Source organism: Camarhynchus parvulus, chromosome 8, assembly GCF_901933205.1.
Source record: "Camarhynchus parvulus chromosome 8, STF_HiC, whole genome shotgun sequence".
Lineage (NCBI taxonomy): Eukaryota > Metazoa > Chordata > Aves > Passeriformes > Thraupidae > Camarhynchus > Camarhynchus parvulus.
Window position 1 is genome coordinate 14,497,053 of NC_044578.1, and position 15,844 is coordinate 14,512,896.

The 15,844-nt window shown below is 37.7% G+C and overlaps 1 protein-coding gene across 3 annotated transcripts in view; it reads right to left on the reverse strand.

Moving 5' to 3' along the window:
• The window catches only part of COL24A1 (collagen type XXIV alpha 1 chain), a 119,533-nt gene that overhangs the window by 82,505 nt on the left and 21,184 nt on the right, over positions 1-15,844 (reverse strand). For all 3 annotated transcript variants that reach the window (XM_030953109.1, XM_030953108.1, XM_030953107.1), the window contains 8 exons: positions 13,876-13,929; positions 11,824-11,877; positions 9,854-9,907; positions 8,051-8,095; positions 6,836-6,889; positions 5,680-5,724; positions 3,937-3,990; positions 3,166-3,210 (listed from right to left, as the gene is read on the reverse strand). In XM_030953109.1, coding sequence (XP_030808969.1) covers positions 3,166-3,210; positions 3,937-3,990; positions 5,680-5,724; positions 6,836-6,889; positions 8,051-8,095; positions 9,854-9,907; positions 11,824-11,877; positions 13,876-13,929 — 405 coding nt within the window. The remainder of the gene's footprint in view (positions 1-3,165; positions 3,211-3,936; positions 3,991-5,679; positions 5,725-6,835; positions 6,890-8,050; positions 8,096-9,853; positions 9,908-11,823; positions 11,878-13,875; positions 13,930-15,844) is intronic.

A 15,844-nucleotide genomic window follows, 5' to 3' on the forward strand; every position in this document is an offset into this window, starting at 1 on the left:
ATTCTCATCATCCTGCATGATAATGTGAAGTAATCTGAGACAGCCTTTTGTAGCATCTTTTGGGCTGATTTTAGGTGGAGATTTTTTCTGCTTTCTCCTATTAATTCAGAAAAGCTAAACACAGGAATTCCTCTCACTACAATGAATTTTTTGTTCAGCATCTGATCACAGAACTCACATATAAGAACCTATAGCTGTAACTGTAAGTTCTGACCATACAGGTCTTCAAATTTTTGCCACCTTATAATTTAAAAAGTAGAGGTTCTTAGGTAATGGTCAATAAAGCAGATTTAATTGATTCTGAAGGTAGTACACCATTGGCTTTTCTTTTCCCAGCTGTGAAAATGTGTGTAAAATTTTACATATGTAAAATGGATATTTGAGAGTGACTGTTGTTAAAAACTACCAGCTAAGAGGATGAAGCCAAAGATTAATTTATGACCCTTTTCTAAACAGCATATTTGGGTTGTACTGCCTACCATTGGTAGATGTTGGAAGAGGCAGAATTGTCATAACACATATGTATATTTTTGAAACTACAAATGAGGCCCCAAAGGGGACATGAAGGATGCTGTGGGACAGTTTTACCAGCCACACTGAATCACAAATGATACAGCACAATCCCAGCATAGCAAGGGTTACAGAAGTGACAGATCACCCACAGTCATTATAATCACATTCTCAACAGCTTGTGTTTTTAACTGATACTGAAAAATCTACCTCAGTAAGTAGAAAAATGAAAGCAAAATGAACAGTCACAAAAGTATAAAACTGGAAGCAATATAATAAAACTACTGTGCAACAACTGTTTTATTAAATCAACATTATCATTTAACATTATCATTAAGCATACAAAGGATGATTATAAAACAGAACCTGAACTGTTTTTACAGTTACAGTGGACTTGACTACTGAATTCTTGGAAAAATTTACAAGGTCTGTTCTGACACATTGACAACTGGTTTTAACTAATCACAGATAGAAGAAAACTATGTAAAAATCTTCCCCCAAATAAAAGCAAAATGCATCATGCTAACAGGACAGAAAATGCATTAGAAATACTGCAGAGCTAGCCAACAGAAAGAAATGAAACACATATACTTCTACCATGAAATATTTTCTTTAAATGATATTGTATGCAAAACAAATATAAAAGTAAAATAAATCCTCACTCTATAGATTCCGGCAAATTAATATTTTGTTCCATTTCAAATATCTCAGAAATATTACAAATATGAACAACTGTTCAATAAACCTACCAAGTAGCAGCATTTTGTCAATTATAAATGTTTACAATCCCTTGTATGATCCACTTCTATACTTTAAAACTGCTCTCCAAAAATGAGATTATACTTCAGATCTCATGTCTTTCAAAAAGACCTCTGCCAGTCAGACAGGGTTTTTATTTTCTCAAGTATTATTAGGGACAGTTTTGTCCAAAAAAATAAGTTGTAGCCTAGAACAAAAGGTGAGGATCCTGGCTTCAGGCACTGTAGAATTCCCATGCCAAATTTCTTTTAGTGACAGTGCCCTACCCCAAAGCATTGTTAACTCCAGGGCACTGTGCCAAAAAACTTTGTCATTACAGCTATCATTGTTTTGGGGGTTAAAATAACATGTCTTCTCTAAGCTTGTGATCCAGCAAAGTACTTCAAGCCAGGTTCCCATGTGATTTCTCTCCTGGCTGGTCTCACTTTAGTAGCCTTTAGTCAAATAAGTACTTTATAGATCATAGAAAGGAATTGGAATGAACCTTGGGATTGAAGAAATTAATGACATTACAAAGAAACCAGTACTAAATGAACGTAATCACAGACATCCTGCAGAGGTGCTTCTGCTGCTCTGCCACCTATGTGAATCCTCCCTGAGCAGATTTATGCAAACAAAAGTCCTTACAGAACATAGTCTGGCACTGACAGAAGCTCTGTTCTTACTGTAAATGGAAAACAGCTGCTGAGCACAGCACCAACAGACTGCTATGGACTGGGACAAACCCTACAAGAACCACTGCACTGGCAGGCAGACCAGGCCCCACTGAAACTGGCCACAGAAAGTGATGGCAGAAGGCAAAATGTGTTTTAGTGTACTCTGCTGTCACCTCAACTTCCTATTTCACACTGAACATCAGCCTTTGATTCTCATCCAGGCTCTTCTCCCCTTTAAATGCTGCCTGTGCCTCAGGGGCACAAGACACTGCCAACTTCTGCAAGGGAGTGATGGCACAGGGCCCTTGTCACCCAACACTCAGATGCAGAGAGCAGCATTGCACCCAGATTGTGTGCAAACTGCAACATGGTCTCATGGCAGCTCCAGAAAGAGCAGTCTACAGACCTAACGTAATTTTGCTTGCCTTTCTTTATATCAAAGCAATTCTTGTAGGCTAGTGAGTTTCTTGGCTGATCACACAGAAAACAAAACACAATTAAACAGAATCCTCTACAACTTCCATAGCATAGATCAAGGGCCAAATGATTATCATCATACTACTGCTGGACAAATTTGTTCAACATGGTAGATGAAAATCATCTGAACTGCTGAGCACAACTGACTGCACAGCTGGAGAGCCCTACGGTGTTTTCCAATCTCAAACCACAAGAAAGTTAAAACTGGAAACTCCTGGATAGCTTCAAAGACCTAAAATAATATGGTTGCAACAGAAAACAAAACGTTTGACATTGAAGACACACCACAGGAAATATGTAAACCTGATAATGTGTACTTGGCAGATTTGTGTTTATTCTCAGCTGTAGAAATACATGTTAAGAAGAGGACAGTTTTAATTTACTACAGTCCAGAAATATCAGACATTAGAAGAAGCTGATTTTCATCCAAGCCAACACCAGACTTACGAAGCTTGCATCATATTGGCACCTTATGCTAACACCAATTTTACAGAATGTATTTGTGTGTTTCTGCCACCTTCTAACCCTCCTCCTGGCTGATATCAGTAACCTGCCACAAAGCTCACAGTGGTAAGTCTTCCACACTTTAGTGCTTATAACCTGCACAGAATCTGCAGTTCTGAAAAGTACTAGTTGAAAGTGATAGAAAGTCATTTATGGACAAAAATAAAACTAACATTTTTCAGCTGGTTAAAACTACAGAGTTAATTCCAGGTGGATTTACACTGGCAGCAGGAATTGTGACAAGTGTTAGAATCTTTACCTGTCTCCCTTTAGGACCTCTTTTTCCACGGAGGCCTGGGATACCCTAAGAAAGAAATAACACATCATAAATGGATTTTCTTTTCTTCAATACTTAAATTCAAGTAATTAAACCTGAATTTGATTGGAAAAAACACCGTGTGAGGAGCACCATTAAAAAAAATACAAAAAGTATTTGAGCAAAGTATCATAGGGTCAATGTCCTGGAGCAGAAAGACAAACTTTGCCTGTCTTTCCTGTGGCAATACCAGAACAATTGTGAAAAAGGGCCTTGTCCTGCTTCCATCACACTACACATCCAGACAGCCTTTTGGCTCAAGTGCAATAAGAAAAGGCTCAAGCAGACTGATGGAGATTAACACTTCCATGGCTGGTTCTACTGCAAAGATCATCCAACAAGAGATAAATATTAGTTATTTTCAAAAAGAAATTGCTTCAATGAAAAATATTCATTCATACTTTGCTGAAGAAAAAAAAAACCATAATCCTTGCAGCTGTAGATTAAAGTAAAATAATACCTTACAGCTGTTCCTCATTTTACTTTAGCACCAAGGCATTTCATTGATTAGACTAATTGGGTATGTCCTATTCATGTTATTTTCTTCAAATCAGTTTTGCTTTTAACCAAAAAAAAAAAACCTCCCCAAAAAAATCCCAACAAACAAACCCCAAAACAAATGAATAGTTAAACCTTGTACATTTCCCCCCATTCTAACATATATTACATTACCACACAAACACCAACATTTCATTAATGTTCCATTAGGCCTACCCTTTCTCCTTCAGGTCCTGGTTGTCCTGCCACACCTGGAGGTCCAATGAAACCCTAAAAATGTAAGAAAAGTGCTTCATTTCAAGGCTGCTTGTCCCTCAGTACTGGCCAGCTAGGGCTCATGACGCAGGGATTAAATTCAGGCTCATTTGAAGCTACCAGTGAAGCTCTAGAAATTTAAATGTAAATTAAGGATTTAATTTCTTGGAGGTTGATCTTTTTTCTTAATTATTGAAGATGGTACCTACCTTGTCACCCAGACCTAAGGGAGTCAGGAAAACAAAGGCACCTCTACTTTGTACAGTTACTTAAAGCAGCTGAGAAGCAGAGCACAGTTTGATTACAGGAATATTTTAAACCTCAAGCTCTAAAGATGCTTCACATCCTGTTGCTATACACCTCCATGGTACAGGAGTATGTGTCAAGAGGGCTGTGCCATCATTTTTTACTGGAAATTACTTTTAGAAGTCATACACAAGATTTAGCCTTAAGGTGTTTGCCCCTAAATTACTCATGCATTACCCACTTTTAGCTTTGTGTAAACAGAGAAGCAGGAACTTTTAGGGAAGTGACTGGGATCACTTATGTCTTGTTCATTGAAGGGAGAACAAGTCAAAATGCAGATGAGAATCTGAACAAAAATAAACTGAAGAAACATAAAGGAAGCAATCCCTGAGGGTGCAATATCTGTTGGCACTTGATCCTGCCAAACTAATTTTTCCCATCACTGTAATCAAAAGTGGCATTAAAAAAAAAGCATTCCAAAACCCCCAGACATGTTTAAGAAGCTGCTGCAGGTAAAGGTTTCCAGTAACTACACTTAAAAAGCAAGACAAAAGCAACTCTTGCAACACAGTCAGATTATATTAATTGATACTTGAGAACACAATACACTGCTGAGCAACCTGTACATGAGCTGAGGGCCTGAAAACACCCACCAAAAGCCTCCTTCCAATCCCAGATGCAACCAGCAACATAAAGGTTTCTGGAAACCTGTGCCTTCTGCCTGATGGTGAGAGTCAGTCTGAAGAAATACTTATCCATGCACAAGCATGTGTAGGCATGCTCATGTGTCTATTCAAAGAAAACTAAATTACACAGCACCCACCCAAAAAAACCAAACCAAAACAAAAACCAACAAACCCACAACCCTCAAAAAAACCCAAACCACCAAGAAAGAGCATGATAAAAGGCACGCACAGAGAGAAAGCCCCAAACCAGCCAGGAATAAAAACCAATCTATTTTGCCTCCAAGAGTAACCAAAACCAAACCTTGAATGCATGGAGCATTAAGAACCTTCAGTGCCTGGGATACATATAACTACGGCTGAATCAGTCTAAAATCTCAAGATCCCTTTCATGGTTTTTATGCGACAAGACTGTTTCCCTTTATCTACTTCTGTAGCTGTTACAGATTGCAAATGTCATATCTGCCTCCCTTCTGGACAGTCTCCATTATGAAAATAATGCTTCAGTCCTGAGAAACTCAGCCCTCACACCCAGCATTGCTTTCTTTTCTCTCCTGCATGCAAGTGAGAGGAAGGGCAACAATGGAAAACTGCTCTGTGCTGCTCACATGGAAAAAAAATAAACTCTCGGTTTTCTCATCTGTAGGGCCTATAAGGCAGTGTGGTTCTGCAGGCATACCCTGGCACAGCTGAATTAAATTCCTCACCCCCTTTCGTACCTACTGTATGGGTAAAACTAGACATGGATATCAAAATGCTTATGATGCTTACTTACTCTTACTCCTTTAGGACCTGGGTTACCTTCTGGTCCAGCTAGGCCCTGTTACAAAAAGAGAGAGTTGTAATTAATTTTAAACAACCAGATATGCTCTATGTAAAAGAACTGCAACAACACTTGTTAACTGTGAACTGGCAACACATTATTGAAATTTTTAGGATTGAAGAAGGGGTCATCAAGGAGTCCCCTGGGACCATGTTCACAAAGGTCTCCCATTAATGCATGGCTGAAACACAGATCATGACTGAACCTTCCATTACATTAAATTATTTCTTCTGGGAGAATTTTTTTTTTCCAGACACAGTGATCAGGCATTACAGTGACATAATGTCACAGGATTTTTTATGAGCTTTTGTATTTGGACACATTTCAACTACATCAAAGATAGTGTCAGAATTGCATATGGGGCCCAAATGCTCTACACATTTTATGTGATTGAACACAAAAAATGTTATCATCCATTACTCTATAAAATATTGTAATGGAACTTTGAAATATATAGCCACTACAAACTTAATCCAACAAAACACTGAAGCATTGGTGAAATTCATCCTTTAAGCAGATACAAAACCACAAAGTCAGTTGTCAATTGGCTCACATACCTTTACACAAGGAAGATGCTGAGCATTTCTATTTTTTATCTTACTTGTATTACTGCACTGAGGTACCTGTTACTTTATACATAAATCAATATTTATATAAGTACTTCTGTTTAAAGAAAGCTGCTTTCTGGCTTTATTGGTTTTCCTAAAATATCCCAGTGGGAAAAAAAACCACCAAACTTTTAATGTTCCCCTTCCCTAATGGACTGAAGACATAGTTTCAGCAGTGAAATAAACACATTGGTGAAAAATGAGGAGGAACAGGTAGTCTCCTACTGACTCTAGACTTGAAATACAAAGAAGATAAACCACACAGAACAACATGAGTTTTATGAAGGAAGTGTAAAGTATTTACATCCAAGTTTAAAAGCCATGAGACTCAACATTCCCTCCAAGCCACTACCAAAGAAGGAGGTTTGTTTCAAAGAAAAAAGGATGTAAACAAATACATTTTTACAATTAGTAGGTTCAAAAGAGATACGGTACTTTTGAAAAGAATAAATGAGAAAAACAAAAAATAAAATGCAAAGGAATTTGTATAGTTACTGCACCTGCCTGCCAGGGTAACCAACTGCCCCAATACTGCCAGCCATTCCTGGAATTCCCTAAGTGGAAAAGGAAGAAAGAAAAGGAAAATAAACAACAAACATGCTTAATGTCATGGTTTGGAGTCTGTTCTATCATTTCTCTTTTAACATCTACTTGTATGACACAGCTTAAGCACGTGGAAAAATTACTCTTTAAGCAAGCTACACAGAACACCCAAAAATTGACTCATCATACATAAGTAACTCTGCCAATTTCAGTCACATATCCTTTAAAAAGTGTCTAAGATTTTGTGAAATACAACAGTGGATGCCTTATTTCCATAATTCAAAAATAATTCAGGAGGGCTATAGGAGGCAATGAGGTAATTGCACTGGTCCTAGATGTATTTGAAACAAATACATTAAACTTTCCATTAAAGAATCCTCGTGTCCTTACAAAGCCAATTATTGTTTTGTTTCTTCCAGAATCAGGTCAATATAGCACTGGATAAATCATGAATGCATACAATTCTCTCCACCCTCTTCTTCTGATGTTAAAAATCAACTTGTTTTTCCCTCACTAGTTATCTTTATCTCACTGACAGATTACAGTCATCACAGAAAACATCCTGTGATACTGTAATAAAAAAAACACCACTCATTCAGTTAAGGTTTGGGCATAAAACCCAGGAAAGTCATGAATGATGTCCTTGAGTTTTCATCTCCTTTCAGGTGTTTACCATCAGTTATCACCACCATTTCCTTTTCAGTGTGATCCAAAAGGAGATTCCTTCCACCTACTCTGCCGTTAGGAGCATCATAAATGCCAACAAGAGACATTGGCAATTGGATGTCTTGGAAATCACACTCAGATTTCTTCCTGGACAGACATGGCAGTTTAAAAAAGTGTTGAATAACTACTTCATTTCCTACATGCTAGGAGATGTAAAATGCATAAGTAGAGCTTTGAAATGTGCCTCTTACAAGAATTTCACATCAACGTCTTTCCAGTTGGTCTGGTAGTGAAAAAACAAGCTGGATAAGCTTTTCCATTTCATTTAGACTACTTTTTTACCACACTGATCTCAACACAGTCTGAATTCTTGCTCAAAACTTGTCCAGTATTTCCTTAAGCAGTTTACACAGCTTGCTTATATTGAACACTTCTAATGGATTATACACTCTCCTATCCTAAAGGTTCATCTGCAGAGCACAGAGCTCTGCGCTCGCATCCCTCACCTGCTCACCCCGTGGCCCTTGCAGTCCCGGGTAACCCTTAAGACCCTGCAGGTAGAGAAAGAAATCTGTGATAAATACAATTAAACAAACAAAACAGACCTTCTTTTTCTACTCTATTCTCTTTTCATCAAAGAAAAAAATCCAGATTTTTCTGCCTGCAGAGTTAGTATGGTTTACATTTAGCAGCTCATATGAAAACTGAGCTAGAGAAAAGAAGTAAGAAAACTTGGCAGTTTAGACAATTTCAAGACATCAGAATGCTTAAAGGCAGTTTCAGACTTGTATTCTTTTAAACAAATGAGTCTTTCCATTTTACTGCTGCCCTTTGTTCTTTACCAGAATTTCTAGGCATTTGTAATTAAAACCTAGCACAACATTGGCAACTACAGTAGAGTGCCAGGAAGTTCCTGTAACCTGTAAAAGTCAGTAGGTGAAGTGTTATGACTAATGCTACAACCATCACCTACAGAGAGAAAGTAAGTGCAGCAAATAAAAGGACTCCCATGTGCTGTCAGGAGCCCTCACAATGCTGACTTTTGAAAAAATGTTTCATCAGAAAACAGCTTTGTTTTATTTTTCCTAAGTAGTTCCATTCTATCTTATTTGCTGATCTTTATTCCACAACTAAGACTTCACCTAGCAACTCAGCCCAAATATCCCAAGGAATGGAAATTCTACTTCTCTCTTACAGGGCTAGAGTTTCCTTCTGCTCAAGGAAAATAGGATTCTGTAGAAGAAGCACTGGGAGACACGCAGTAGCATAAAGCTGACACTTAATAGAATAATGCTGATCTTACCATAAGTATTCTGCTTTTGAAATTTGCTGATCAGCCTTAGCCTTACATGATGCCAAAGTAAAGACAAAATGAAATATGGAGCCCTTCTCAGGTTGAAACCAAGCTTTTTCCTTCCACATTTCTTACTGTGCTCTACTTCAGTATGCAAATTTTATCAGGATTTTATAGACCCAGATTCTCATGATTTACTGTCACACACAGATAGGGAATAAACTAGAGCAAAAATTGCAGTCAGTCTTGGTACAGCTCTTTCCCAGAGCCATTGCAAAGCACCTGTACCCCCAGAGCACTGCAGAGGCTCTCAGGTACTGCCATGGACTCAGGCAAGCCCCTGCCCAGGAGTGCTGTCCTTTGGTGCCAACACACCCCAAGTGCCCTGGCTTGCAGGGGCAGGTCCTGGCCTCCCTGTACAGCCAAGTCAATTTAGGGGAGAGGCAAAGGGGGGCCTCCTGCCCTATGAGGTCTCCAGACTGATAGACGGAAAGTTTTGAGTGCTGATTAAAAAAAAAAAAAGGGACACCATTAACTCATATGTAAGATTTTGAAAATCTTTTTTCTTGCCTGGATGAGAAGAAATGTTGGAAATATGCTATTTATTCAACATATATTTAGTATATCAAAATATAATAGTATCATTATATTAAATACAATAATTATATGTGATAATTTTATAGTAACTAATTATATATTATTTTATGTAATTACATAAATAATTTTATGATATTTTAATTTAATCTATATCAATATAAAATAATTTCTCAGCAGTGCTGGAGTACAAAGCAAAAAGGATGTATTTGATTCTTCTGCAGTTTCTTTCATGTGGCTGTGATGTACATCCTGCTATGATGATCCCACTGAACTGCTGTAAGGGGAGGTTTTGCACAGTAGACACAGAGCCGAGAGCAAGCCTAAAGTTCTTCTATCACCTCTGGACCATCAGACACCCACCTGGTGGGCACTGATTTGAGCCAGGATGAGCAACATGGAAATGGAAACAACACCTTACCTTCTGGCCTTTGATCCCTGGTGGGCCCGGAAAGCCCATGGGGCCTGGATCACCCTGTACAACAAAACATTCAGAATTAATATGTTTCACTGGAACATGATCCAGAGGTTATAAACATACAGCACTTAATATCTTCCCTCCACTCTTGTACATTTGGTATGGAGAGTTAGCTGATGTCGTCTGATTTTTATTACTTTTTAGAGGAAGAAAATGGAAAAAGCAACAGCTCCTCAACTGCAACCACTGAGTGCAACATGTCTGCTCCTGCAACATGGCCAAATCATGGCTGGAACAGACCTGGTTCACAACCTCACAATGGTTACTTTTAGCCAACATAAACAGGAGTGAAGAAGCCATACAGCTCTTGAGGCAACACTTTCCTCAGAAACAAGTGGTTTCACCTCAAATTAATACATATATATAACCACTAGTGTGTATTGTTTGTTTTAATGTTATGCCAACAATCTGCAGCCAAGAGCCAGGACACTATTATGGGGTGTGCTGTGCAAAATCTGCATAAATCTGATCTCTGCGAAAGACAACTTGAGAGGTGCATATGGACAGAGAGGCCGTGGGGAAACACTGCTGCTCTCTTCAGGTTCTTTAAACTTCACAACTACATAATGGTATATGGCAATAAGAACCAGAAATCTAAATCCTGGGGAGATGGAAAAAAGACACAAATTTTCATGGTTGTTGCAGATAGGGAAGGGAGGAAGGTTTTTTCAGCTCTTCGTCTTGCTCAGGACTGACAGTGAAGATTCACTTTCATGATTAGTGCCTGAATTCAAACCCAGTAAGTCAAGGAACGCATCCTGGAAGTGAATTACTGTCCAACTAAATGTAAGTCTATTAATTAGAACGAGCAAATTAAGAACACAAAATAGCGAGAACTATAAAAATGCATATCCATCCCATAATTTTGGATTATAGATGCAGTCTACATGTATCTAGGAACAGTCATACAAATGTGGGCTTTAGGCTGTTCTGTGGCTGCTTGGGTTCGTGGCAAAGAACATAGCTTGAGTTTCAGGCAGCCATGTACAGCTCACCACACTATGATCTGATTGCCAAAAACATGGCTAGATGAAAATATTTCTATAGAAGCTGCACTTCAATTTCGCCTCAGTGCATCAATGTTGACAACATATATTTGTAAATTTTAGGGTTTGACAGCATGGATGCACTAAAAAATAAGTTATGTACACATCAGCAGCTAGGAAACCATAGCTATTTCCTAATGTTTTTTCATAACAGAGAGTAGTCCTCAAATCTTGCAGTGCTTCCTACTCGGCACAAATATTCCACAACTGATCTACTAGCAAATGCTCATAAAAGAACTTAGCATAAATGCAAGATATTCTTAAACATACAGCACAGGCTAACATATTAGAATGCAAACATCCAATTACATTTTAAGTGATATCACCTAACTTTAGTGTTAATCTGAAAATGAAACAATCAATCACAAGCTTTCAAGCCTACAATTTCTATGAAGAAGGGAATATTTGAATATTTATACTCAAATATTTGAGCAGAGAAGGCAACAACTAGTTTGGTTAAAGTTGCTTAGAAGGCAGTAGCAGGAATGTGTGCACTTCATCACCAAATTCTGTGTTACACAACTTTCTGGAACAATGCAAGGTACTAAGGAAAACTGGAATCTGTACTTCGTTATATCAGTGTGAATGAAATCCAATTTCATTGGTCTAAAGTCCTTACATTTCATTTTTATAAGTTAAATCAAATACATAATTTAAGTTTCCTTTTAATATATTTTTAAATTTTCCTTGGATTCATTATGTCGCTTGTATCTACAGTGGTCAGTCTAACATAATTAACTGCTAAAATACACCAGTGTTAAAGAATATATAAAACATTTTGCTGTTATAGTTTATCTGAATATTAAACCAGACTACACAAAAGAATGGGACAGACAAAATTTCTTTCTATAATTAAGAAAATAATACCTTTTCTCCACACTTTGCCCGTCCTGGAGAGAATCCTGGGTCTCCTTTAGGGCCCTGTCACAGAGAAATTAAGCTCAATAATACCATTGGAAGAGAATTTCTAATGATATATGCTAAAACAAGTATTCTCAACTGTTACAGCAAGAGCAGAAAAAAATGTAAATGTGCTTCCTACTATAGATATTTTTTTCATAACTTTTTCAGTAAAGAACTAGGAATAAAATTAAATAGTGCAGGTTCACACTGAAATGAGATTTACATTTTCCAAATTTTGTAAAGTCACAAAACTTTGAAAAGCAGATTTTTTGGTAAATCCAAGCGGGATTAGAGCAGATGCTCCAGCCAAATTGCTCTGCCCCTGTGTCCATCACTTCAGGGCAACGTGCAGGATTATCAGGCTGTATTACTGCATGAACCATTACCTTGTACAGGTTTCCTCAGGCTCAGCCTTCCCACTGTGCCAGAATCCACAAAATTAGCTTTTCTTAACTAATCTATTTTCCAAAGAGCCAAGAATAAAGCCAAACCTCACGGATACCCTTACATTACTTTAAAAACACCCCCAATTGTTTCTCAGGAATTAAATGCTGAGGGATTGGCCATCCTTGGAACTGCTGACCCTCACTCAGGGCTGGACACTTTTTGCTGCAAGGATATTCATGTTGTGCCATGTTTCAGAAGCAACTGCATAAAGGATCCTTCAGCACAGGAGAGAAACATTCATGCATCTCAAAGACAGAATAAAATTCTGCCTTCATTTACTGCTAGAAAATCCTTGCAGCTCATCCGCCATGTTTTAATATCAAACAAGAGTGTTTGTTTCAGTGTGGTCAGCTGGGTCTTCATAGACAAACCTTCAGGAGCCCCTGGTTAATTTTTATTTAGAGAAAACCACTTCAGAATATGCTTGTATTGAAATGATAACTCAATCTAACAGAAATTAAAGAGATCACTAAGCATCTAGTAATATATATATATATTGATATTTAAATAAAAAATATATAGGTACATACACATATGTACAATTCCTTCTATTCTTAACTAATAGAGCTACAGAACTGATCAAAATTATCATCCAGTGGAAGGAGAAAATAAATTATAAAACAAAGCCTAGGAGTAAGTGGCTACAATTAATTATTTTCCTAGAAATGTATTTTATTACATAGCCAGCATAAATACAGTAAAAATTAATTATGAATCTTTAACTGTCCCTATAGAACTAGATACAAACAAAAACACACACAAAACCCAGAATCACTAGGTTTTACAGCACTTGGCACTGAAAGCTTTATTACATTTCTTTTTATGTCCTCAAGCAGATTTTAGCACCTGTCATGACATGTCAGATTCCTGCAATTAGGAATCATACTAAACAAATCACGGTGCTGCCTTTTTCCCAACAGATCTATCAAATTGTTCAAACTAAATATGAGTTGAAGGCATTCTGCAACTGCACAAATCTGTCAAATCTATTTAAAGGGCCTATGTTACACAAGATTGAAGATGTTATTTGAGCTTTAAGTCCAGTATTTTGTCTTTGACTTTAAATATCATTTCCATAAATCTTCAGAAAATTATTCTAGCATATTAATAAATAATAATGTCCCAGATATTAGAATATTTAAATGGCAAGGCTTGGACATGGACAATAAAATAGCAATTGATAGGGACTTACAGTCTACATTTTTCCTTTTTTTTTTAAACAAAGCCAAAGTTTACAGCAATTAAGCATTTTAACCTCAGTTTATCAGAGGCTGAGCTGATTTATAGGAACTCTTTTGGGAAGTACAGATTACTTGCAAAGATAACTATTTCCAAATTATAATTCTGCACACATAGGTGATTTTCTTTCCACTGAATAATATGTTATTTTGTTTTTATCTGAAGTTCAATTTGATTTATTACATTTCATTAAAATACGTTTATAGTAGCAGTCTCCACCTGCTAACAAAAGGAGACCAATTATTTCTATTACAGGAAACAGTTCTGGGGCTTCCCAAAAGTATTAAAAAGTTCATGTATTTACATGTCACCATGGATAAATAAACTCACCTTGGGACCTGGCAATCCTGGCAAACCTGGGCTCCCATGTGGTCCTGGAATACCCTATTAAAAAAGCCAAACAAATGAAGAGAACCACAACTAGGATTACTCTGTACACCACTGATCAAATATGAATGGATTGCAGAGAATAATTTTACTGCATCTTTCCTGCCTTTAGAATCACTGGTTAGGATTTTCAAAGGATTCACAAGAAATAAAACATACACATCATCCTAAAAATTAAAAGTGAAGGTAAGTATCCTCTTTTTCATTACAAATCTCAGTTTCTATTGTGTCCCCAGGTAATTCTTAACAGGTTTGGCATAGTCACTGCAATGTTGCTCTCCAGCTACAGCACTTGAAGGCATGGAATAAAATCAGTAAAATCACATTCTGAGGTACCCAGCTACACACTGAAAAGTGAGTGGATGAGTTCCTGGTGACTTAAAAGATGTCTCAAAGCAATGTATCCCACATTCTTTAAAAAAAATAAATCAAAGGTTCTCCTGATTCTCCCACAGCTAGTGTAGAAAATGGACTTGTTACTAAAATAATTCAACTTCAACTGTTCCAGGAACAGAATAAGCAATCAAGACTATCTAGGCCTTCCAGTATAAATGTCTGTTCCTGCAACACATTCAGCAATCTTCACTCCTTGAAAAATTGCACATTAGGGAAAATATTTGTTGCAATGGTTGTCAGCAGCTATTCATCTTCCAAGTGCTGAAGGACCAAACTGGTGAAAATCTGTCCCTGCTAAACTGGCAACAAAGCTTCTGTTGGATTCACTAAGGCCAAAGTTCTTCCAAAATCCAAATACCAAATATAATAAGAATACTTTTGAACTTTCTTGTATATTCAGTGGTGTAACAACAGATAAACTCAGTGTTTGTCTTTGCACCCCACGAGGCCTCATTCACCAATTACACCTTGCAGTAACACTGAGAGCGCCATCTCTTAAGTGCTGCCTCTCACTAATGACAGTGTTGACATAACCCCACAGAAATGCTAATCCCACGTGCTGTTTGAGAGATTAATTTGCACACTGGCAACTCTGGAGGCACTGTCAGGGATTTAGGAGAAAGGAAACAAATAGCAAGTGCCAGCAGCGCTGCAGTGGCTCCAGATTTCACTGCCTGCAGCATTCCTGTCTTGGGGCACAGCACTGGAACACAAAAGTGCAAAAGGATTCTCATGGAATGAGGCACCAGAGGAGTTTCATGTCATTAATAATTCTGAAACCACTGAAATTTCATTATCAAGCAACTTGGAATAAGCCCAGACACTTAGACAACACTGTCACACGTGAACTTCTTTACCATACAATTGCAGGGATCAAAATCAGTTTTCAATGGAAGTCTCTAACCATGAACCACACATGCCCCAAGTGTCCCAGCCATGTGGATCTCTGTCAGGATCAGCTTTGGACACACACTCTGATGAACACCCAGGCAATGCAGATCTGCACTCTGCTGTTTCCCTTTGACACCTTGAATCACATTTCAGAATCACAAATGGCAACTCATCTGAAGGAAAACAGAAGTCACAGGGCAGGCTGCTAGATGAGGAACTGAATTTTGAGCCAAAGTTTTCACAGGCATTTTGACTCACTAAACTCCTTTCATAACATACATCATCACTAGCTGCACCTGCCTGAATTTATCAGTATTGTACAAAGTAAAGAACACTGACATTTCAAAACCATTTCTCAAATAGCTTTATAGACCTGCTTGGCTTGTATAAATATATTTTAAACTCAGAACAACTGGTAAATATTCATCTCAGCCATTTTCATACTTTTCCACACACCTTAGAGTAAGCTGTCCCTTCTCATTGGAAAGCATATCCTACACAACATTTAATCCAGAGAACTCACACAGTAGAACACTGAGCTTTTAAGTACTCTATACCACTAAAAAGACCTTCAGAAAAAAATCCCCAAACAAATTGCAGCTGGGCAAGGGCAATCTCACCATCA